Consider the following 25,473-nt stretch of genomic DNA (forward strand, 5'->3'; position numbering starts at 1 on the left):
TAGTCGAAAGATTGCAATAACAGTACACGATGTATAAGGAAAAAGGGGGAAACCTTTCATGGTACAGGCAGCTGACTTTTATTTGTTTTCAATAGGGTCAGGGAGGAGAGCGCCCCGAGGAAATAATAACTATTCGTATCGATACCGCGATGTCCATAACAGCGTCATTTGCAGTCATAGAGAGCCGAATATTAACTAGTCGGATTTAACACGGATAATCGATTAAAGGTGAGTGGAAATAATTTTCGAAAGACCTATTACGGTGTCAGCGAACCGCGGTATTTCAATCACACCTACGTGTTGTGCATACATCTATGCATAAGAATGCCAGTGAATGTGTAACGTATATATATACACGACACAACGCGAGAAATCTCGTTACACTTTCACTTTATCGAATTGACCAACAGCGGCGAAGAAAAAGCGGGACGAAATACTGTTTCAGTTGATCAAATTGAAGGAATAACGATCGCAGATTGTGTGCAAAAAAAAAAAATACATAAATAAATAAAAATAAAATGAAAAAAAAAATCGCGGCAATATTTTGAAACGCAAACGGACGTGTTTCGATGCGTGATGCGGTGAAAAATCAAGGCAAAGCGAGCTAATGCGGGGTTTAATTGGAATTTAAAAAATCCGCTTGTTGATTCGAAAAGCGTCACAATGTAAACAGTCAATCCAGACGGTATCTTGCCGCTCTTTGAACAGACGGTCATTGTGTACGCGCAGGTAAGAATATACACACACTTGCGGCGAAGCGTGATAAAATACTGTTCAATTTGGTGGTTGAATTCAGTGGATTTTACCGCTCGAACAAACTGTACGACGGAAATTCTCGTTTTCTCAGAAATTTCGCGAGGCAAAAACGCAAACATCGGTTATTCTCTGCCCGATGTGAAGGGGGAGTTTGGAGAAAAAAGATTGAAAAAAAGCGAGTGGAAAAACGTAGGGAAATTACTTACTGTTTCCACTCTCTCCCGACTCCGAAATGACAGAAAGCAGCCCGTGCCAGCGAGGCTCATTTTTAAACGCCAATTTTCCACGCCTATGAACCTCAAATCACTAATTCGACACCGCTTTAACACCAAGTCATAATTGCACTTTCTGTTTCTGTTGTGTTTTCAATTGTTCGCCACATTTTTCATCGAGAACGTATTTCATTATTCCGTATACGCGATAGCAAACTATTCCCGGGATCCATGACAGATGGGGAACATGGTCGCATGCGCCGGAGATAGCAGAAACCATTTGTGATATTCAAGGCCCTGACGCTTGGATGTCGAAGGTTTGCTTACTGCGCGTGGAATTTTTCCATTCCATCTTCGACTTTTGAACCGCGCGCCATCTTGCATCTACAAGACGCCATGCTGCATTATCTGGATTGTAACCAAAGTACAGCACAAGAATTCTCTATATCATGTTTAGAACGCTGGACTCGATTCTTCATACTCTCTTATAGAGACCGTGCGCAATATTCACAGCAGCGCCAAATCGATTCTATTTATCCCAACCGACGGGCATTTTCTCCTGTCTACGCTAATGACTCGGCTAATCGGAAGTTTCCGTTGCTACCCTGTCGCACGAAATTAACCAATCGTTTGGAATCATCCTGTTCCATAGAGACAATTTATACTTTTAATAGCAGTTTACCCGGTATTGCCGGGACTATCGTAATTATTATTCCAGGCAGAAGCATTTGTTCCGTGCAAATTTTTGCTATTTCGTAAGTATGATGACAAATCAGACCACTTGTCAAATTAACGCGAATCTCATCGGTAGAGTCATTTCTGGCCGCCCACGGCGATTCTTGTACGCACGCTCAGTCCCTATATTCATAAACGTGTAAAAACTGACCGCGGGAACGAGCGAAAAATGCGATCCTGGCGTGGAAAGCGAGAACTACACTCGGACCATAGGCATCCTTGTCTGACGTATAGTACTAGATAAGGATGCCTACGGCTCCGATGCAGCTCTCGTTTAGGACACTCATGAAGTTGCGTGTTACGAAGCTGCATGTCCTCTTTGAACAAGGTTGAATATTGAGTAAGATTCAGAGAACTCCCGATGTATTTGTACTATTTTTATTATATAGAATAGCAGATAAACAAAAGACATTCCTATTTGTTTTCTTCTAAAATAAATAAAAATTTGGATCATTTGTATATTACGATCAACGAGATCTTGCGATCTTTGTCGGTAGGTGAAAATATCGCCCTGTAGAATCCCCTAAGCAAGATAGATTCCCTTTTTTTAAATGGACGGTTGACTGTCAAACTGGACTTATCAAATACCTGTCGTCGACAAAAAATTATCGCTCATGTTGCTGAACCAACAATTGTATGATGCATGCTGCGGTAACATTGTTGCAATTGATAATCATTTTCGTAAATTCGAATAATCGTGCGATTAAATTAACGTAGTCCGTAGCCGTTGCAGATAACTCTTTTGCTAATAGTGAGAATTAGTGACATTTCCCTCGGTTGATAAGAACCAACTATATTCATTCCTGTTTTCTCCGATGCACGCATCCTCTCATCAGAATGCCTTGCAGTTGATAATGGCAACGCTGTTCTTTAAGAAACGCATGGCAACAAGTCTTTGACCCATTCTGACGATCCTACTGACCGTGGGATTCCCAGATGATTGTCGCCAGAGAATTTGTAAGTTGAGGTTACAAGTGTGTCGTTTCTAAATTTCTCGATTCTCTCCATCAATACGCTTGTAATCAGTGATAAAATCCTTGCCAGTAGTTTTGCACAAAAACAGTAAGTAAATTTACTTCATACAGTATAAAATTTACTGATGAATTTCAATTGAAATCAGAATTCAACTTACCGATCGGAATCAACCCAAATACGATCTTTGAGAATGACAAATGTCACGTCTGCGAATATCATGATGGAAAAAGAGCTCACTTCACATTTTCCCACGTTTAAGTTGCATACACGAACCGAATATCAGTGTCAGCAGAACCTACTCATTTTTAGGTTAGGAAAGCAGTGTGCAGCTGTATACCTGGCACAGTTGTTCGTATTTCCTTCATTTCGCTCCAGTTTCGGTACCGAGTTTCGACGAAACAACATTTCAACCTTACATGGAGACTCAAATTTTCTAGGGCATAGTAAAACATGCTCGCGGCTCATTACGAATACGTCCGTTATCATCGAACTTGAATTGTTTTCAGTCTCCTTTGTCGGTTCAGTGTAAGCGCATGACACTTGTTACATTGAAGCCTGTCAAGAATATCAACGCGCCAACAGATACTGATGTAAACAATGAACATTGATACATCGATGCTGATTATCGCTCTGCTTCAAACCAGCCTGCTGGGCTTATGACTGCCTATCGTTAGGTTCAATATTTTTACAGGAGTAGAATATTAAGATATAGTCACCGAGACTGGTCTAGTTGTGTAACAAGCATGCACTGACACTTGTTTGCTATGCAACGTATAATTTTTTAATAAATGCAACGACAGTAGTTTTTACTATTCATCTTTCACTACTAAAATCCTGGATTTCTGCACTAGCCTCTTTTTCCAGACTCTTGTAATCTAATATAAATAAATTGTACAGAAATATAGAAGTACTGAAACGTAAAAATTCCAAGAAAGGAACGATTGAACATGTTTGTCAGCACAGTGATACTTGAATAGCCATTTGAAGAAGATATCAAGCTAGTTTGTATCCTCACAATATTGTCTTAATAACTTGAAACTGATATCCTGTTACAAAATTATCAATTTCTCTGAAATTACAGGTTACAAAATGAGCAAAACTCCGGTGTCCATTCTTCAAGAGATGATGGTGAAAAAATGTTCAATACCCAACTATGAGCTTATCCACAATGGAGGCGGGTCACATGAGAATACTTTCACCTATCAAGTTACGTGTGACGGTCTGTCTGCAACTGGAATGGGACGTTGTAAAAAAGATGCCAAACACGAAGCTGCCAAAGCAATGCTAGAAACTATTGCTAAAGTAAATGGTTATCCCCAACTACCGGCATCCCCGGCTCAGTCACCGAAACATAATTCTTCAACAGCGGAGGCTCCCACTGCAGCACAAACATCATCGAATACGGCATTTATCAACGCAATAGGAACATTGCAGGTATACTTGTGATTGCGAACGCATCAAATAGAACAACTGAATTCACGATCCCTTCCAAATTTTTTATACTTCGATACAATTCAAGTACACTCTGAAAGGATCAACCATAAATGTTTATGGATTTTTTAAATCTAGGGTCTTCTCATGACACCCATGCAAAATATCAGATTTTTGAAATTCGAGTTCATAGAGCAACGTATTGCTCGAAATTTGATTGACCTATGAAAAATGTTATCGTAAAACAATTTCACTCTTTTGTACGAAAGTTTCGAGTTTTTAAAAACTTTCTTCATGAGTCATTCTTTAAAAATTTATGACTGACACTTTGTAACGCTGAATTGTATAAAAAGGCAAAAAAATCAACAGGGACCAGGATGAAAATTCGCATTCTTGTTGAATTCAATAAGAACTGCTCCTTGTGGATATTTTGGACAATAGATAAAAAATTACGAGTGTTCAATTTTCAGGAACTATGTGCAGATAACAATTTGCAAGAACCTCGCTACGAGAATGTTAGCGACGTTGGGCCACCTCATGCAAGAGTTTTTACAATTCATTGCATAGTTTCAACTTTTGTAGAACGAGGTATTGCGACTACTAAGCGACAGGCAAAACATGAGGCCGCTAAGAAGATGATGGATCGCATCACGGATGTAGTCGCTGGGAAAATGCGAGATATTAGCATCTATATGAAAAACGAGAAAACTGAGTATGATAATGAATTGGACAATGTAGCAATATCCCAGTATCCCGAATTAACTAAATTGCCGGCTATAAAAAAGCCTAATTTGGGAGTAAAAATATCTGAGTACCATATAAAAGTGAAGAATACCTTAGAAAATAATGTTAGGCACGAGGCAATCGGAAAGCTTGTCAATTTGATTAATGATGCCAAGTTGAAGTCTGATAGCGAATCGTCGTATGAAACAATATGTTCAAAGTTTAGAGAAATATTAATACCTCTAAATATTGAGATGAACGAAATTCGCCTGAACACTACTAATAACGCTGGTTACGTTGCGGCCTTAAGCTTGGACACGAGTCCAGCATTAATCGAAATGAACTATGGAGATGAAGAAGTAAAGGCAAAAATCGGAGCCATTATTAAAGTAGCCACTACTCTGCATATGCTGCTAGTATGATTTCAAATTACCGGCAGCAAAAGCTCGAACGTCGGTTATCGCACTATGCAAGATTATTCGTTGAATGAAATAAATGTACAGTTACAAGCTGCAAAATGGAAGCCGCCTTGCTGCAATCGAATATATACATATACATACATATATATATATACATTAATGATGATTTTTAATTGCAGTGACTAGACGCCATATTTCTTGGTGCATCTATATAAAAATGCGTTGACATTTCGATTTATAGCCATTGTTTTGAATAAAATGATGAGAGAGATTATACAGTGACTATAATGTAGAATTTTTTAAGTGCTCCTCAAAGCTTATGATATAATACTTCTATAAACAGAGAAATAAATTTGCATTACAATTTTTTGTGTGCAAGAATTCTCGGTTGCTTGGTAAATCTTTTTTATAGCGGTATTTATCCAATTAAATGTTTTCTATAAAAAATTTACAATTGTTATAATATTCTTGAGATTTACTATATAAAAAGTTACTTACAGTGAATTACATTTTTATTTACGATTTGCTTGTATTATTATGGTCCTTATTTGGCACATTTTTTAATAGTCATAGTGTCCACCTAATCGGGTCAAAATTTATTTTAAAATATCTGTTTTTTTAACAAAATAACCCAAATAAGGACCGCTCTAATGTGCGTATTGTATTTCATGTGTATGAAAGATTTTATCTTAGCTTAGCGCTGATGTACTCGATGTAATCGATAGCTTTTTATCAAGTGGCACGGTTTGATAGTAAAACAGGTACCAAATTGAATGATTGATGAGATATTACATGAAATGAATATTTAATCACCTGGTTAATATTACGTGTCCAATATTTACATGAATATTTATTCCACGGATTTCTTTATTCAAGTAGTTTAAGATATATGCCGTGTATATCTGGTCGTATACACCGCAAGTACGTTTACAATTAAGTAATAGTATAATATTTGCACAGACGTTGAATTTGTACATCGAATTATTTTATTAATTTAATATAGTGTTTTAGTCGCGTTTTTCAAATTTGAACGTAGATGATTTTGAATATGAATTTTGTAAAAAAAAAAAAATGTATATGTATGAATGAATTTTGATGTTATTTCGTATCAGGATGTAACATTATGTGTGTGTACGTTATAATTGTAACCGCAAAAAATTAATTTACTTTACTTGAGATAACTCAGTCCGAAATTGAAATTTACCTGCGACATGTACGTACGCATGATTTGTTCCTTCCAGTAGTTATTATAAAAATTAAATACTATCCATGTATCAATTATGTAGTCCACGTAAATAACTTTGCTAATTACATGATATTATTCCAACTTTGCACGTCATGTATACATGTATGTAAGTTTTTATTACCCTATGGCCCTTTATTTTATGTCGCACAATAACGCGACTCCTCTCAGAGTCCAATGCCGAGGATTATGATCAGTTTCAAAGTCGATTGATCCGACGTATTTCTGATCAGTTCTCTGAGGTTTTCTGTAAATCGGACACTCGTAGAGCGTTGGATCTTTTCCAGCCGTTGTATTTATTGCGTATATGTATATAACTGGCATCTGTTCGTAAAGCACCTTTGGTTTGCTCTCTACCAACTTTCCTGATTTCCTATCCAACGATGCACCCTCCAGAAATAAACCATGGACGTAAACTCCCTCCTGTGGGGGTTCTTTCACGTCCTCTTTATTGTGCCGGGTTAACAAATTTTGAAGAACCACCGAATCCAATGCCCACCCCTTATGCGCTCTGGTCACTTCCTGTTGTAATGGATTTAGCCGATTATGATATCCTTTCAGCCTCGCAAATAGTATACGCGAATCAACTCACTTGTCTCATTGCGGTTAGAAATCCCTGAGGGTTGAAGAATCCCGTCATCCAGAAAGCGTTCGGACGACCGTTGGCGCACCAGTGCCTAAACTGTCCATCCCTTTCCAACAGCTCCGTGTACCAAAATCCCAGAGTTGCAGACTCCCACGATATCTTTTGCCACTTTTCGGGTATGCGAGCGTCGTACATCGCGTCTAGCGATGTCCGAAGGCCTTGGCTCATAACTATAGTGCCATCGATGGCTAATTTGAGATCGCTTAGAGTCGATTGGACTTCCTTTATCACACGCGAAATCCTGGAATGAAATCCATTGGCTACTACTTTGTTATCTTCTTTGTAAACATGGTCTGCAAGAACTTAGAAATGAACTTCGAAGCACAAGCACTGACCTGTCAATCTCTTGACGCAGGAAAATATTCATCGGAAGCAGAGCTCCCATTCTTTGCAGGGCTTCCTTAACTTCGAATGCGTTATACTGGGGTGGTAATTTCGATAGCATGTCATCAGCCAGCCTGTAAACGATGCTTTCTCTCGTCTCGCCACCTTGGGCGCCTCCTTCTTTCGGCTGTACGTTCAAAATTGTATCTAGTATTCCTTTTGCGGTGTTTATCTGGTAAGTTATGTCCGCATTCGAATGCAGTCCAAATACTTCTGGCGTATCGGAAACTGGTAGACTGTTTATGTAATCAATGTACCCTTGCAGGTTTCGAGTCTGAGGTACGCGATAACCGTGATAGAATTCAAACCCTGGTCGTAATAAAACGTCACAGAACCATACGTGCGTAAATGTTGTCAATAAACGTTTATCGAAATCATCTGTTACTCTGCCTCCATATTGAACCTGTCGTGAAACAATTATGCATGAAAATTCGTGTTCAACTCCGCTGTGGAAAATTTATTTGTATCATAATCAACGAAAATCAGTAACGATTTCCTACTTCTCCAAGCATGTAGCATACTGTCGGCCAAGAGACTCCCTTCTTAGGATCCATATCGTCCAAATGATTTTGAATGAACTGCACCGACGCAGCGAAGTCCGCCTGGTTAAATTCGTACGGCACATTCCAACCTAGTGGTCCGAATTTTCTTCGCTCCTGTACAACGGTATGCAAAAATGCAACAGCGTATAAAAGCGGCGGCCATTGAGCCTGCGTGCTGTAATCTAGAGCATCTTGTGTCACCCCTTGGTACGTCCTCTTCAAACTTGCTCTTATGCCTTGCGGTGGTTCGTTTGTAAACTTGATGGCCATCTGCATTTGAGTAGAGAGATGTGAGAATGGTTACTCACGTTAGCGATTTTTTCTATTGTCGACGATAGAAAATATGTACCTACTCCGACCTACCTGTAACAAACCAATTGGAAACTGCGCGTGAACTTCCGTCGTCATCCACAGTCTGAATGACTCATGAATGTTCTCGGTTTCGACCAGAGCGTCCATAGCTTCAGTGCAGAAAGGAAGAGACAGATGAATGTTCTGCAGGAGGACCCATCCTCCGGTGGCCATAGCATCACTGATCATTTTACGAGAATGAAATTCCTGCCCTTGCCCCATCGAAACGGATCTGAGTTCTGTAGCACGAGTAAATTGTTAAACACATTCCGCATATTTCATTGTATCAACTTTCACCGTTCATTAATGTGTCATGTTACTTACGAACATCCTTTTGTTTCGCTAACGCAGTTATCTGCGGGCTTGGATCTGACCCGATGGATAAAATGCAAATGAGAGGACTTCTTGGTTCTGACTCCGACCACGTAGTTTCTAGATCCAAAATTCTCGCCTCGCCATACTCTTTGCCCAGGGATTCTATTATATACTTTCTCGCCTGAGAAAGAGTTCGGTCAGGACTCCACGATCTGACTAACAGTAACTTCCGGAAGACGTCGAGATTCTTTTGATAACCACAAGGTAGTTCCTCCTCTTCGGGTTTCTCCTTTTCATACCATTGACGCCACTCTTTCTCGTTGAATTCGATCTTCGTCAGCACTTCAGAGAATACTTCGAGCTTGCTGATTTCCACCAGGTTTAACCAAGTTATGTCCAGTATCCACTTGAACGGTTTTGGCGCTACTGCGTTGAGATCCAGAGACGCTCCTCCTTTTATAAATGCCATAAATTCTGCGTGGGAGATCGCCTCGCGCTGGCAGTCTATTTTCATTGCCAGCATGAGCGTGAAAAGTGCCTTGTGCCTTTCGTACAAACTCCGCAATGTGAATCCCCATACTTCAAGGGTCAGATGTCTGAGAATAATGTCTATCCGTTCATTAGTGATTGCACTCTTAGTCGATTTCGTTATCGAGTTATCGAATATAGTCAAGAATTGCTTCAAAGAGTTTTGGTACATCACATTCACGTTACTCATTTCAACTATGAGAAAGTATAAGATGGACCCTCTAGCAGCTACTGCACGGAATTCTTCTCTTGCTATCGTGATTTTCCTTTCCGTTAATGCAGCAACTTGCAGTTTTTCACTAACCGATTCTGCGGTCGATTTTGTTTCCTGCAAAACACGAATCAGAGCTTCGTCATCTACCAGCGAACCTTCAGAGGAGGTCAATCTGTGCAGCAAAGTGCTCTCAAGCTCTTTCATTGATCTTTGATTCGTCATCACTGACTCGAATAGAGCAACACGTTCAGCCTCCAAGTCAGCCTTTTCCATCAGAATCACCCTACCGAGTAGCTGGTCTTCTAACCCTTGCATAGTTACCGTGAAATCGATGATTGACGTCTTTGCTGATATTTCTGGACTATACGCTGGGTTCGGCAATTTAGTTGTGATGTAGAGCATGAAACCAGGCATAACATCACACTCCTTGTCCCCAACTATTACTTTCTCGATAGAACCTGACTTGATGAAATTTTTCTCCAATACGTTGTCAATAACGGGATCGAGTTCCTCCGCTACATCTTCAATAAGTAACGGTCTTCCTAGTGACAAACTGTCTTCTAAGTGAGTTCTGAAGTATTTGTGATTGAGAGATGTTATCTGTAGCTCATTCGACGTTTCTTTATTTTTTATCCACATTTTACCCTGGTTCTGTGGGTCAACCAGAAGGGGATATGACGATGACTTTGTCACAATCAAAGCGTTTTGCACGGACAACTCGTCGTTCGGAAGACCTTGCAGGGTCCATTCCGATATCGTGGCAGAGTCCACGAGCATGTTAGTTATATTTAAGTCTTTGGTAAACGGAATAGTTCGAGTGGTTAAAATATCCATCCAAGAGTTGACGAGCCCACCTCTGTATTGCTGATTATAGGGTCCACAGTAGGACAAAAACCCGGTTGCTAGTAGAACGTCTCCAACCAATCGTCCGAGTTGGTCTTTGAATTCTCGACTTTGGTGTGTCCACCGAATTTTTTCACCTCCCAGACCATTTATCAAAGCGGTAGCAGCAGTCATTTTTCTAAGACACACGTTGGCTGCATCCGTTAAACGTTGTTTTTCTGACACAGCTGCGTCATACTGTTCCTTAACGGCCTGCAAGGCCATTTCTCGTTCGGACAACTCTCTTTCCGCATTGGCAAGATCTTCCATAGCTACTTTGAGTCTAGCCTCTTGTAAAGTCAAGTTTGCCTTTAGTGGAAGAACCTCTTTGTTCACGGAATGAAAGAAGGCCATGGCTTTGGTCCATGAGAGAAGACCGGCTACGTCTCCACACACTCTTCTTGCTGTTTCCATATTATAGTCTTCCATCTTAAAGTACGGCTGCAACAACTCGACCATTTCGTTATTGATTATATCTTTAGGGTAGTTTTGTAATTGCAGCAGAAACGTTGTACTGGCCATCATTTTGAGCGACTCTGCCCAAGAGGGCTTTGGACATAAGGCCGTAGAATCGGGAACGACTGATCCAATTTTTCGTTGAAACAGAATCAGTACGCAGTCCATAATTCTCATGATCAGGTGCGGGGGTCGGCCCAACTTTCTGACAGTAGCTATATGCGCCGGCTTGATAGTATTCAAGGCAGCTTCAGCTTCTTCGAGGGCTGGTTTCGCAGCCTCCAGCTTTTGCTCAGCTACCGCTTTCTCCTCGGCAATGCAGGCAACCAATACCTCTGCCTTTTCTTTCACTTTTTGCACTTGATTTTTAAAAGTTTCCGCCTGCATTGCTCGCTCAGTCACCTCCAAAAGCACGGTCTCTGCCTTCTGTGACGCGTGTGCTAATTCCTGTTCCATAACAGCCAGTTCTTGTTTCAACAGCTCTACAGACACTGATGCTTCTTCTAATTTAGCAAGTCCAGTGTCCATTCTCCTCGCACCTTCTCCAAGTTCATGCTGTTTCAATTGGTATATATTTTTGTATCCTCCAATAAAGTTCAAGTAAGATTTTGGGGTAACGTGGGTGGCTCGTCTGAACCGCTGGAAATACTCGGTTGAAGTTTCTGCCACTACATCTTGTATAGAGCCTAATGCGTTGACTAACTGCATTTTGACGTGATCTGTACAGGCGATTTCAAAATCGTGCAAGAAATGCTCGGCCACTAGGACCAATGCATCTCTTGGCCAGGGCTGGAACCAGTCAATCGTGCATCCGGATATGAGAGCTGGGAATCGGAGGGCTCTATTTCGGAATTTCTCACCAACTGGAGAGAAACAGAACACCACGTGTAAGTTTTGACAAGTTCGTTGGAGAAAGTATTCCATGACAAGTTCGTTGTTCAACGTTCTCTTAGGATTTTCTCTTTTCAGGGCCGGTGTAAGTTCGGAAATTATTTCTGCCTGTTCGTCTCTTGTGAACAGATTGCTTATGACTCCAGAGCTCAAAACGTTATTCAAGTATTCGAGGAACCCTTCCTCTTTGATGTCAAGGTCGGTAAATATGAAGGTCGTACCTTTGCCTTGAGCGCCACACGAGCGGTAAAGAAATTTCAAATCTTCAAGGAAGTTTGTCACGTTGTAGGATCTAGTCAATGTAATTTGGAAGGTCTTATATCCAGCAATGAAAGACGATAGCTTCGTTAAGCTCTGTTTACCAGAGCCACCGACACCAACAAGCATTACGTTCCCTCTTGGATGCCTGATGACTCTCGAAATTTTAACCAGATGTAACATGGCGTCAGGGAAGAAAACTAAATCCATACCAGCCCCTCTCTGCATTTCGTTAAACTGGGATAAAAACATTTCTAATCGGTCCCTCAAGATTTGGTGCTCTTCAACAGGTTCGTAAACCTTTGGTAGTTCCATGTCAGCGTCTTCTCCCTCTTCTCCAGTCGGCTCGGGAGCGTCTCTGAAAAACAGAATTGAATAAACGAGCGATGAAATCTCGTATTAACGCAAGCATGTACACATTGGTGAGCTGCATTGAGTATTTACCTCATGAAGTCAACGAAGACTGGATTCTTATCAATCATAGGTACGTAATTGGTCCCCAGTACTTCTTCTACGGTGTTGACTAACTCTTCATCAAACCATTGCTTGTCCGTTAGCAAGGTAAATCTGTCACTAAATACCCTTGTACATTCGTGTTTCCAAAGAAGCATGAGAACGCTTTCACTCTCTATGACCGTTGATAGTGTGCCAACCATTCCTTGCCAGATGCGTGATAAATCCCGAAGGCTGAAAACGTAATGAAACTTGGCTGGCGTTGGTAATAACTTGGCTCTGGTTCTTTGCCAGAGAACTCTGGTCAGCGGTACCATTTTTTTCACGAGACTCCTGACCTCCGTTGAAAACCCCCTTTTTGTATTATAGTGACCTTCGCCCAAAACGCTGAAGATCCTGTCGATCGAAGCGTCATTCGGAATCGTACAGTTGAAGATGCAAAATTGTCTCTTCAGACGCGAAGGGATGTCGTTTCGTCCACCCCCCGGCTGTCCCATCGCAGCCAAAAACGTAACGTCAACAACGGTTGTGAATTCACCAGGCTTCTCGAGGGAATAGAATCCCTTCATATCCATTGTTTGTCGGACAATTTCGTTTGTAATTTGGTCACCCCATTCGTTGATTTGGGGCAAATTAACATCGTCGACGAATACAAGCATCTTCTTTCCACCCGGTGGCCCAAAGGTATTACCAAGTCGTTTTTCAACATAACTTTCAATCGTCTTTTGAAATTGATACGGAGTTGTAGCAGAACTGAAGTTGAACGAACGTCCCAAAGTTGTTTCTGGATTTGCTCTTTTCATGTACGATTTCATCATGACTGTTTTAGCAGATCCTTGCTCTCCAATCAACAGAACCGCTCTATCCTGACGTCCGATCAGGTCGACCAGATATTGAATCCTCACGTTATCTTGAATCGGTACTAAGATATTGCTATAATCTGGAGTAGCGTAATCAGGGTACGAGTAATTCATAACTAAAGTCGCCCAAGGATCCCATTTCCCCTTGTCATTGACAACGAAATCGAAGACCGTAGCCTTCGGGTATTTTTCCGATGTAGGTAGGTCGAACGCCGTCAAATTCGTTCTCACGTAGTCATCGTACTTGAGTCGATCTGCAGTTTCCAAAAAGGCTCCAAGACCCCAAATCATTGCGAAAACGTAAAACCGTCTCAGATGCTCCGCCGACATGGGCTGTGGCTTATCTCTCTCGATGTCTTCGTCATCCTCGTCTTCTTCAACGGGAACTTCCGGGGGTACCAAACCTTCCAACAGGCAAAGCATTTGACGAACCACGTTGCACTGAAGTATCCTCATCGAAAATACCAAGTTTTGAGTACTCCAAGCGTACAGCTGAGAAAATGATTGGTCGAACATTTCGCTGAAGACCTCCTCTTCCAGAGTCGCCCGACTTTTCAACCACGCAGTAACAACCGGCTTCCAATCCAAGCCCGATGAACTCATGTAAACCATTCCGTTCCGTGATACCGTAGCTGGACTTGCATTGTCTATGTTGTGGGGTTCGAAAATTATCTTACATGTAGGAGCCATCGCTAGTCTGTCTCCATTGGCCAGGGTCAAGGTTTTATTATCGTCCAACACGGAATTCAAATTTTCTATCCAAATACTGTCCACTGGCCCGTCCAAGACCAACCACACGTGTTCCCCTTTTTTGAGCTTCAAAGTCTTCCGCCATAGTGCAGAGAAAATTCCGTCAGTCCAGTCATTAGTGGCCACGTCAAGCCGGCCAAACATTTGTGCAGCAGTTATACTCTTCGGATTCATTCTCATCTCCCTATAGATCGATGGAAATAGTTATGGTGCCATATCACTAGATAATAAACACCGAAAAATCATACTTACCTGTGGGCATCCCCACATTGCGTCAAAGCTTTCATCAAAGTGTGAATGCACGTAGTTTTTCCTGCACCAGTAGGACCCAGAGTCATTATTCCGTGCCTCACTCTTTGCGTTTCATACAGTTGAATCAATTTCAAGACCCATGGAGGGTGGTAAACCAATCCAGCTTCTTGCACCTGCTGATCAATGGCTGTCTCCAGGTGCGGGTAAGCTGTTTTTTCAAGCGCTTGGTTTGGGAACAAATCAGCCACCAGCGATATGAACAGCGGCTCGTCTTCATCTGTGAGAACAAAGTACATTGTTTACTTTTTTTCTGTGTGCATAAATGTAAAAAGAAGTATAAGTATGAATATATGTATAAGCATATAGAAGTATTATGCATATATTAAGCGTATTCAAGAATCTCGTCCATATTATGTATTGATTTATTTCGCAAAGGAATAGTTTAAAATAACATACATTTTCTGTGAATCTATGCAACTTTTCTACTCTACAGTGCTCGAGTGATCGCTTAACGTCTTTTCACAGTTAACTTAGCTACCGATTAATTTCGAAAGATTCATGTCTCTGAGTACTCGCATGACTATAGTACTTTCCGAATCTTTCGAGTTAACTCTTTTTGATGCTCCAAGTGTTCGCAAAACTGACAGAATATTTCTCAGTCCGAAATCGTAATGAACCTACAACATGGTAAAGAAAAGTATGTGGATTTTTTTGTCATTTTCTACTCAACGACGTGTAAAAGGAAAGATGTACCTGTTTTGTGAGTTGTTCTTCGCACAATTTGTACAAAGTGTAAAATTTTCGAGCCAGTGTGATGTTTTCGAGGAAACCACAGCTGGCTAACTTTACTCTAATAATAATTTGTCTGTCGGGTACCATCATGGCTACGGTACGAAATTGAATCTTCAAGTTCTCTGGCAATTCTTTGCGTCCCGCGTATCCTGGATTCTGTAAAAATAATTACAACCAATTGTCAATTAATTTTGAAGCACGAGTATGGCAATTATTATTATTGAATTGTCGTTACTGCAATGTCAAGTATGAGAAAATTCTACCATTGTGATGAATATTCCGAGTTCGGGACACATGTCGATCTGATCACCGTCGGTGAATACAAATTGTTTCTTTTTTTCTTTTTTCGCGGCCAAGACAACAGCAACTTGCTGTGCAGCGACAGACAAGACGGGCAGTTCGATCCTGTTGAATTCATCGAAACAACCCCAAGAACCACTTTGTGATAAACCTTTATAGATACGGCCGAGGCCTCGGTAGTCCATCTGATCGGAACAGTTGAATACGACGACATACTTTGCTAATGTTTTTCCCATATCCTTGACAGTCTCAGTCTTTCCAGTACCTGCCGGCCCACAAGGCGAGCCCCCCATGGACATCGATAAGGCCTGGGCCAAAGTTATATAGCATCTGAAATCGGTCAAAGGCGATGAAAAATAAAATTAATCACAATTTTGGACTGTGTGAGCTTCTTCAGGATAGTTCGTCGGTTTCATTTTAAGTAGAATTGTATACCTGTCAGTCAGTGGAGTGATGACCAATCGTTCCGTGCAGCCAAGGTATTCATTTTGGTAAGTGAATTGAACGTCCGTAATGAATATCGCAGTTTTGTCCAAGTCTTCCTTGAAGTAGAACCTGCATTGCTTCAACCATTCAAAGTCATTGACTGATCTCACGTTCATTCGGCACTGAGAGCAGGAAGTTGAATGACTGCGTTACCGAAAATTCATTGAATGTTTGGACGATGTAGCTGTTGTTTAATCAATTCGTCTTACCAGAATATCAAAAATGTCTCTTTGATGAACGTGTATCGTAATCAAAGTTTCAAATTTAATCCTATCAATTTTTGTCAGGTCTCTTGTCGTCTGGTCGATCAAAGTGTTGAGTAGCTCTAAAAATCTGTTGTTTGTTTCACCCATGATTTTTTTATCCGCCCTAGCCTGCATGAGCGCCAGCTCAGCATCTCTGGTCCATATCATTTGAATACCAAGGATCCCTACTTGAGCGGGCATTTTGTCAAGAAAACTTAGCAGATTGAAATTTTGGTCGTTTATCATAGCGTGAGATTGGCGGATAATGGAGTGTAGAGACTGCTGAGAAGTTTGGAGAAGTTGCATCAGCCAAGTTTCGACGGAGCCTTCCGCTCGAACAGCTCTTTCAAGCTGTAAAACGCCTCGTCATCGGTAGATGCAGAATTTGTTTGTCGTGCCTTCAACTGAACAGATTACCGGATAAAACTACAGCCGGTCTTACTCACCACAATTGATTCACCCTCCGAAGAAATAATCGCCGTCATCTTGTTGTACTCGATGTCGTGAAACCTCACATACCTGGTGTTATCAAATATTGACAAAAGATGATTCTGAATTGTATGGGAGTCTGACGCCTGGCCCAAAATCTCCAACAATGCCGGATCGGATACGAAAAAGAATCTCGGAAACATCATTCGTTTCTTCTCCAAGTATCTGTAATAAGTCGATGTTTATTTGTTCATACGTGCATCAATCAAGGTACGTCATTTATTTCTGCACCATTTTATACAAGTTTTGTTGTTTATACTTTTCATGCTCACCCACTAAGTGATTTCTGGCACAACTCTAATTGTTCCTGCAAGTGCGGCAGGAGCTGTTTGAGCAAATCGTCACCCACGCAACACGGAACGACGCCAGGTGTTTCGTGAGCTCTCTGCATTATTTTCTGCCAGCTCTTGTCAATTTTGCTAAATCGCTTAGCCTCCTTTGGTAATTGTTTGGCAATGTCACCGCCGACGAACACTGCTTCCAGATATACCCACATGTTTTGGACGAGTAACCACCGCTCCAATATTTCGTTAGTATTCGATAAATCTGAAACCCATTGCTGTATCTGTTTACGAAACGGAGCGTTATAACGATTCGACATAAGAGATCCAAGAACCATGAGACTGTCTTCTAACTGGCCGATAGTTTCTGCAGTGGTGTCTCCTCGCAGTAATAATTCGCCTCTGTTGTTGAAGGTCATGAAGGTCAACTCGTGAGCCGACCATTCATTCACTACTTGCCGTAATTTCGCTTCTATATCCTTCTCTTTCATTGCCGATATACAAATATCTTCGATGTCCTCTTTGTACTTGAGAAGCGGAGCTTCCAAAATGTTTTTTAAGCAAAACCCTTCACTGTCTAAGTCGAAAGTATGGCCAGTGACCTCGACGATTCTTTGCCAATGACGTGGTTTCATTGCTCTGTTCGCCATGAGTTCTAGAAGAGGACACATGTCGTTGAAGTCGTCTATCGTTTTTTTCAATGCAAAAAAGGCTGGCCACTCTTTCAGGCCTTTCGGTAATTTCCGGCAACGATTTTGGAATTCCATCAGTTCGTTATTAATCTCTTCAATGTTGACCTGACAAAAAAACATTTCTGTATCATGATTATGTAATATAGCAACCACCGTTCCATTGCACCAAGGTAACTTCAACCGTTTCAACTTACTTCTCCCCAAGGTATGTCATAGTAGCTGCTGACTCTGTCAATAACATCGTTGTACAACTTATAAAGCTTCTGAAGTAGATTCAACTCCTTTCTTATCTGCGACAACTCCGGATAATCTGTCGTCGGCAAGCCAAACAGTTCCTCGCCGTTCTGATAAGTCTGTAGCTTGCGCCACATCCCATCGAATCGATTCTGGAATAATATTTGCCTGTCGGAGGCTTCTCTAGGCGTCAGGCCAGGCTGCATTGGTCCCGAGTGCCTGTATTCTTCACAATAGGATTCGTTATCACTTCGGAATTTCTCCAAGTTGTTCCGTAATTCTTCTTCGAATTGTGGCTGTAACGTCAGCAATAGAACGTGACTCTCCAAAGCTCGTCCTTGAAGCTGTTGCCACGTGTAGCGCAAATTATCGACCTGCTCCAAGCACTCCCTGTCAACTGGAACTTCGTACCGCGTAACGATATTGAAAGCTTCTTCAATAGGATCAATCTTTAGCTCCATGTCAACTTCTTGCTCGCGAATCTTTTTCAACGTGTCCATGATCAAACGAACGTCATCCAAATCGCGGATCTGCCTATCAAGCTTTCGTTCCATCTCATTCATCACGGCATAGACGTATTCCATCTCTCGCCTGTACTTCTTCTTCATTGCTTGACCAATTTTGTGCGTTGATCCTGAAATATAGAAATATATTGTCAAGTGCCGCTGCGTACTTGATTCAGTTTTACAGTTTATTGACATGCAAACTAACGTACCAAATTTTTTTATTATTTGAACAGCAATTTTTACAACAATGAAATTAACTCGCAGAAATTTTGTGACAATTCTCACATTATTGTAATGCCAAGGTGTCACGAGCCTCAATCTGTGAAACTTACCTTTAATCTCCGTATACAATCCGTACTTTAACTTTTCCGTCGAAACGGCAATCGACGTGCCAAAAATAACCATGTCTGGTTCAGTGGCCAGTCTATCTTCCAGTTCGCCGTGTCTCCTCAGGGTTGACTCAAACTCAGGTAACGCGATTTGCAATAACTCTCGTACCGTTCGTTCATTCTTCCACAGAAATTTGTAAGGTTTCCAGCGCTCAAGAAAGCTAGTCAGATCCTGTAAAAGAAAAAGCCTTTTGAGAAAAGAACTTTATCAGCAAATTGTTTATGCGATTTTCACGTGCCTGTCTTAACTCCTGGGTACATGAGCTTAGCAGAGAAAGCATTTTAACAACTTCTTTGTTCTCCATGACCATAGCATGAAAGTTCCTTTGCTGTACGGGAAAAGCAGGCTTCTCTTCGGACTCGATTTTGTAAAGGCGCCTTCGCCTGGCACGTGGATCCTCCGCTTCTCGAGCTTGATGTTCAGCGGCTACCTGTTCAGCCAGCGTGACGACGTGAAATAAATTTCGTTTAGGCACTCCAGGAAGGCCTCGCCATGAGGGCTACGATGAGCATCGATTGTGGAGAAATAGGTGCAGTACACGGAAGTAGTGTGGTATTTACAGCGAGAGTCAGTGAAAGCGTAGAGACCATGCCATTTGTTGATGGTGAGTTATGCCACAGGTGAGACAGAAAGAGAAAATAGTAGATTACAGGTGAGATAGAAAGAGAAAATAGAGAACAGTAGACACAGTACTCGGTGATGCAAACAATGAATCTCAGTTACAACATGTAATACCTTACAACAATCCACAGAATTTCAAAGCCATTTATATGTTCATCTCCTACCGATTACCATTATTGGAGACAGGCGTTGATTTCACCTAACGTTTGTCTGCGAAGACTGCCTTGTTAACAATGCTTTGCTATTGAATAGAAAAGGTGAAAAATTTCTTCATATTTAAATTTTTCTTGATCTAGGGTTATCAGAAACACTTTTCACAATGCGACGTGAAACAACGACTAATAAATACAGACGATCATTCCACAAAGTTAACTACAGGGGGTCATATACCCAGTTATGGTGTCGTCACTAAATAACGTGTCACATCTGAAATTGCCATTTGGGCTGGTCATCCAACCACATAAGTACAGAATAGAATCAAGACTACAGAAGAGTTAAAGATCTGCAGACTTCATTCCGAAGCATCAGCTTTAGTAAATAAGCTGTAAAGTCCAAAGTGTAGTAAGAAAAGGTGATTCAAAGAAGCACATTTAGAAGTACGTACATACATAGATCAGAAATTGCTTGAGTTACAATGAAAGGTCGAAGAGATCGATGGGATTATTGGCATATGCCTATAATGCGCATACCTTTTCTGTCGCCTTGCTTTTTCCAGCATTCCACTGCGCTACACCCCTAGCAACTCCTGCGATACATTTACCCGCTGAACTCAATGAATCTTGAACTTGTTCAAGGTTCGGTCGTACGGTAACAGCTGGTATCACTAGAGTAGCGTGAAGTAAAAATACCGGGTGGGGTCCATCCTCTGTAAAACGAGCATCGAGTAGCTTCAAGCTTTTCTTTAATGACGGTCTTCTTGTCATCCGTACCATTGTCAGTTTCTTGCATAAATCTTTTTCTCAGTGCGTCCAGAGAGCTCCGAGTGACTTTGATGAGAACGTCGACGACCTTCCTTGAATAGTATCTTCTCATTTCGGAGACGGCGTTGCGCACCATCTCCTGCATGCCTTTTGAAAGGCCGCCACCGGGGGTTGCCAAGAGTTGATGCGGGTTGTCGAAACACGCCCAAACCACAGACCAATCTTGTTGCTGTTGTTGCCCGCCCTCATCGGAACCGTTCTGCCCCTCCTGGTCTGAGTTGTTGAATCGTTAGAGAATGTAACGACTCTCAGAGTGCCTTTGAAGTCTTACTTCATGTAGAGTTCTGTGCGAGTTTGAATATTACCTTCGCGATTCAAGAAATCAAATTGATCGGTTTCTGCAGTACTCTTAAAACTGGTCGCGGCATTTCTGACCAACTCTAACACTTCCTCAACTGCTTCTTCTACCATTAGACTCTTTCGATGCAAGTCAACTGCCGCAGCTCTGCAGGCCTCTTCTGTTCTCTCAACAAAATCATCCACACCCCATGGCTCGTCGTCTGGCAAGGCATGGAGGCTGATCTTCTGCATGCTCGCCAAGACTTGCAGAATTCTTTTGGATCGAAAGAACCACGTTGAACAGTCGTTTATCATTTATCTGAATACGTTTCGAAGTAAACGGTTTCCTACCTGTTCGTATAGACGTCGTGAACCCTTGTTATCAATATGTCGAAAGTTTTAATCTCCTCTTTAGTATTATCACAAAAGTCTTTCCACGCTGGATTCGTCCAAGTCAGGGAAATAAGCCCTGGTCCTAGCAGAGAGGCGACTCTTACCAAGTGAGGCAACAGCAAAGGTCTCACTTCGAGTTTAACGCGGCGTGCAGTGCTGACAAAATTCTCGATGATGGATTGCAGGGAATCTGTGACCAAGGTAAAGTGCTCCCGTTTCGAGAGAATCGCTAGAGCAACTATCGGTATTTCCAATTTAAGTTTCGCTAGACAGTCAGCTTCTCTAATCAACAGAGTGATGCGATTCTCAAGGTTTACTCGCACTTTGCTCGACTCCTGATCTATCGTCAGCAAAGGCCTAACCGAAATTGAGTCACAGTCGATTATAAATGCAAATCCAAAACTGAACACCACGTTACCTACTCACCTTTTCAAGCAGTCTTCCACAATCCAGGAATTCTGGTGCGTCCAAACCTCAGCGATGTCTACCTGATACTGAAGCAACGCTGCAACGGCATGATTGTATCTACGCACCAGATCGACCGTCAGTGGCAAAGCCTTCAACACCGGGTGACTTGATACAGATGTCGCTAAATCGTCTAAATGTACTCTAAAAGTAGTAACGTTCATCATTGACCAAACGGAACATTTGTTTTTACTCTATTCACTTACTTCAAGGACTTGGCCCAAGTTAAACGGCCAGCGATTGGTGGCATGTGTCTGGGAAGCGGTGGATCGTCCCTTTGTCGCTTAAAGAGTTTTAGGGTTCGTTCTATTTCTTTGTCACAGTAGCGAACAGCCAGAATATATTTTTCGTCCAGCTTTGTCAGAGGGATCTTTTCGCTAACCTGTATTGGAATAAACGAATCTAGATGAGTTGGACGTAAGCGGTAAATTCCGATTTGTTTTTTTTTTCAGTATTGCGCGCTTACCTTCTCGAATCTCGTCAGAAACCTGATACCCTGAGGTGTTTCCCACACGTCGGCATAATTCTTCTCGATTATATCGCCGATGCTTTCCTTCAGTACGTCAGTTTTGGCCATGAAAGCATCGTAATCCACGTCGAAGTCCGCGTTTCTTGGGTCGAGATAGTCGTACGATTTACTAGTGGCCAACTTTTTGGCTTCCTCGAATATTTTCATGGCTTCGTCCAGCGCTGAAAGATATCCGGCGATTAATCAACCTTGAAAATACCTTGGAACGGAACCAAAACTTCTTACATTCGCCGAGAAGTAATCCCTCCATTCGGCGCTCGAACAGTCTCTGGTAGTCCTCGATCAGGTCGAACATTTTCAGAATTTTACCTATCCGAGCACAGAATGAATCGAATCTACCAAACACATGGGTTTCAGAAAAGCGGAACTCTTCTTCCGTGACTGCAGGCGAGCATCGAACTAGTCGGTAAGTTTCTCTGTAGGCTCTGTTCAGATTACAAATTCATCCATTAACACAATTTTATCGCAGTACATTTAAACCCTCGATTTCCGTTGTGAGTACTCACTTATTCAAACGCAGACAGTGTTTCAATTTTGATCTGGCAGCCGCCCTGTCTTGTCCCCATACAGTTTCCCGGCCTCTTTTCGTCACATACTCTCGGCAAGCCGCGATCATCTGATTCGTAATCTTCACCATCAAAGAACTAGTTCTCTCTGAAGTATTGTAATATCGAGACACACTGTATATCAGGCGAACGGTTTGGAGCAAGGATACCAGAGAGTCCCTCATTTTTACCTGAAATATATAATTTTTACTTCCAGCATTATACATTCAAAACATAAATGGTTCACACGTTTGACTAGGTATATGTGTCATTTGAACATTGATGACTGTGAAGAAATAACATCGAAGCAATCTTCTGCATCAATTCTATTTTACTTATAAAACCATGACTCGTTTTTATATACTCAACATCTTCCGGTGTAATGGTACTTTGAGTGGAGGAAGAACCTAAATAATTAAATCATCTATCGCAGACATAACACAATATTGAATCTGAAGAGTTAGTAATACCAAACACTACTACAATTGGTCATTACGAAACGTGAATAGCTTACCGGATCGTCAAGATACAAACAATGACAGCACTTCTCCATCGCTTGAATATACTTTGCGTTGTCTTTAGACTCATTGTAACAATATGTAACCTCGTCTTCAGCTTCTACCCAATCTTTAATCGTCTTTGATCGAGCCACTTGCAGGCACAGTAAAGACATCCGCACTTCGTGCTCCTGAAATGAGTACAGAGATAAATGACTTTCGTGGTAGAAATACTGTGGAACTCTATTTAATCTGATTTAATCATAGTTTTCGATAAGATCTAGAGATTTTCAGGAATGCATGGCCTAGGAACTTGGTCTGGCGTTTCGGTGTTTCAGAGACGAATATTGCATTGAAGCAGATTGGAAAAAACCTCGTGATCGGAGAGAAAATTACATTGGAACCAAGTTCGATACATGTGTAACAGTTTGCTGAAAGAAGAAAACTTTGTATCCTCGATAGCCAGCCTTCCAACCATCCGAACTTGTTGCGTCAGATGAAAGTTTGTCTAATGCAAGTATACTGTACCTGCAATCGTCTAGTCAATTGACTAAACTGCGCACCCCTTCTTTTCCAGTACTCCAACTCTTGTTGGGGTCCAGAGTTATCATTTTCTCTTCTGACTTGTTTACTTTCCAACATGAAATCTCTCAACTTCTTGATCCATGACTTCACTCTATGCTCGACTTGGCCGGCGGCGCCTTCCTTCGCTAAGAAAGCTTTGGCCTCCTCGAAATTGTGCACATCTGCCATCAAGGTCGTTCCATCGTCGAATATACTTCCCTCTATCGCCACTTCTTCACACACTGCATAAAACCACAAGTTCTGAGTGAATAACAAAATTCCTATAAAATTATTTTTCTCATAAACTCCTAACCTTTCAAAGCACTGCAGAATGACCTCAGCCCAGGCAGCAATAAACTTTTGATCATTGGACAGTCATCCTCGTCCTCCATGCCGGGATGAGCCAAGGCATCCATGAAGACATGTTCCACGATTCTCTGTATAGAGGGGACCATTCCAACCGCGATGGCATCGATTATTCCTGTGTAAAGATCTCGGTGAAAACCTTCTTCTGGTAGTTGCTTCGTAGTGTTGATGCTAACCGATAAATTTACAAATTATTTTCAACAGAATATAGATAATAGATGATCAAGAAAATATGAAAAACCTCACCGAAACATGTATATACAAATCCCAGAGCAAGGCACTTGCCATCCGTCTGTTAGAAACAACTTTTTTTTCGGTGGCTCTTTGGGTTCTTTAGGTTTGGGTACCGAGGCCGCTGGTGCTGTTCTTGAGCCGCCAGTCTTCGTTGGACCCTGATGCCAACACGTGTAGAGAATGATCGATATTCTTACAATTGGTTGGTTGGACACAAAAATATTGCAGGTCAGTGAAGATCGTAACATACCGTGTCCACCGGAAGTTGAGGCTCTGGTTCTTCTACTTCTTGGTAAAACCAAACAAGGGTGCATCTCATGTGCGGCATGAACAGGTGGTTGATTTCATCGAGCATATCCCCCTCGAATACGTGGTCCATGACCTCGTTACGTGGGAGTCCCGTCGCATCCATGAGAAGCTGAAACGCGAACTCCAGACGAGGATCCATCTCGCCACGTCGCGCCTTCCGCTCGCATTCTTCCCTGCGTTTCTGTAAGACGACAAATCAGACGATTGAAAAGTTTAACACGTCCCAATGAAAATCAGAAACAATTGGTTTCTTTGTTTTCTCCGTTCTGTTATCTCCAAAAAAATGACCTGAAGAACATCTCCAGGACCTCCTTCTTCGCCACTTCCCTCTTCCGACTCGTCGGAAGATTCAGCGGAATAAACTCGACGTGGACCATGAACAAACATCCCTCAAGACTTTGTCATGCAGGGTTCCTCGGGCACACGACTACGCCACATAACTGAGGAGAAATTGTTAGGTGTTCCCGAGGTCTCACTCTCGACCATAGGCAAGGGCCGTGAGGGGCGAAGGGGGTAACACCCTACTCTGAACTAACATGAGAGGGTTCGGGACTGACGCGGTGTCTGGCACCACCCCCGACACATCACCCACGCGCCATTTGGCGTTTCCATTCTCTTTATACAGTGTGTTCGAAAAGTCGTTCATTAACACCTCCTACAAAAAGCAGATGTTACGAAACGTCGTAATGTCATCAGCGTTCAAAGATTGGTATGGCTAGTTAGGGTATAATGATCATTAGCCCTTCGTGTGAATACTTGTTCTTCACATCTTTCGTCTGTACACTTTTTCGATGTGTTCCAGACTTTCAAGAAATCAAAATAAATTCAGGGCTTCTTCTCAAAGTGTTGACTGCATTATCCAAAATTCGGTAGATTCAAAAGTTTGGAAGTCTTGTTCATAAAAATTAATATTTAGAAGATTACCGTTCCTGTAAGACCCAGTGTTCACACGGAGGATTATTGCTCAGTTCTCTTTTCTGTGATGTTAGCAATCTACTTT

At 41.7% G+C, this 25,473-nt stretch overlaps 3 protein-coding genes across 10 annotated transcripts in view; 1 reads left to right on the forward strand and 2 right to left on the reverse strand.

Moving 5' to 3' along the window:
* Positions 1–1,785, reverse strand: part of LOC124298225 (calmodulin-binding transcription activator 2) — a 36,481-nt gene extending 34,696 nt beyond the window's left edge. For all 6 annotated transcript variants that reach the window (XR_006906758.1, XR_006906759.1, XM_046749954.1 and 3 more), the window contains exon 1: positions 963–1,785. The gene's annotated coding sequence lies outside the window, so the exon portion shown is untranslated. The remainder of the gene's footprint in view (positions 1–962) is intronic.
* Positions 1,786–2,517: 732 nt separating this feature from the next.
* Positions 2,518–5,960, forward strand: LOC124298228 (RISC-loading complex subunit tarbp2-like). 3 transcript variants are annotated; one of them, XM_046749963.1, is made up of 3 exons: positions 2,518–2,660; positions 3,760–4,112; positions 4,580–5,960. In XM_046749963.1, the coding sequence occupies exons 2-3, from the start codon at positions 3,768–3,770 to the stop codon at positions 5,252–5,254; spliced, it is 1,020 nt and encodes a 339-aa protein (XP_046605919.1). In that variant the 5' UTR covers positions 2,518–2,660; positions 3,760–3,767; the 3' UTR covers positions 5,255–5,960. The 3 variants fall into 3 exon arrangements, with proteins under 3 accessions (XP_046605919.1, XP_046605918.1, XP_046605920.1); XM_046749962.1 differs by having other exon boundaries at positions 2,530–2,765; XM_046749964.1 differs by lacking the exon at positions 2,518–2,660 and adding an exon at positions 3,658–3,679.
* Positions 5,562–24,860, reverse strand: LOC124299248 (dynein axonemal heavy chain 5). The gene is made up of 33 exons (XM_046752321.1): positions 24,762–24,860; positions 24,415–24,654; positions 24,177–24,322; positions 23,878–24,101; positions 23,529–23,806; positions 23,018–23,191; positions 22,465–22,694; positions 22,184–22,383; positions 21,896–22,119; positions 21,636–21,811; positions 21,391–21,573; positions 20,923–21,321; positions 20,598–20,845; positions 20,242–20,505; positions 19,998–20,177; positions 18,930–19,165; positions 18,634–18,862; positions 17,756–18,429; positions 16,861–17,666; positions 16,546–16,753; positions 16,064–16,450; positions 15,804–15,976; positions 15,332–15,698; positions 15,030–15,224; positions 14,815–14,953; positions 14,277–14,553; positions 12,406–14,208; positions 8,742–12,319; positions 8,430–8,656; positions 8,025–8,336; positions 7,476–7,927; positions 7,087–7,381; positions 5,562–7,016 (listed from the first exon to the last, which is right to left on the reverse strand). The coding sequence occupies exons 1-33, from the start codon at positions 24,858–24,860 to the stop codon at positions 6,630–6,632; spliced, it is 14,010 nt and encodes a 4,669-aa protein (XP_046608277.1). The 3' UTR covers positions 5,562–6,629.
* Between the last annotated feature and the right edge of the window lie 613 nt (positions 24,861–25,473).

The sequence above is a fragment of the Neodiprion virginianus genome, chromosome 2 (assembly GCF_021901495.1).
Source record: "Neodiprion virginianus isolate iyNeoVirg1 chromosome 2, iyNeoVirg1.1, whole genome shotgun sequence".
Lineage (NCBI taxonomy): Eukaryota > Metazoa > Arthropoda > Insecta > Hymenoptera > Diprionidae > Neodiprion > Neodiprion virginianus.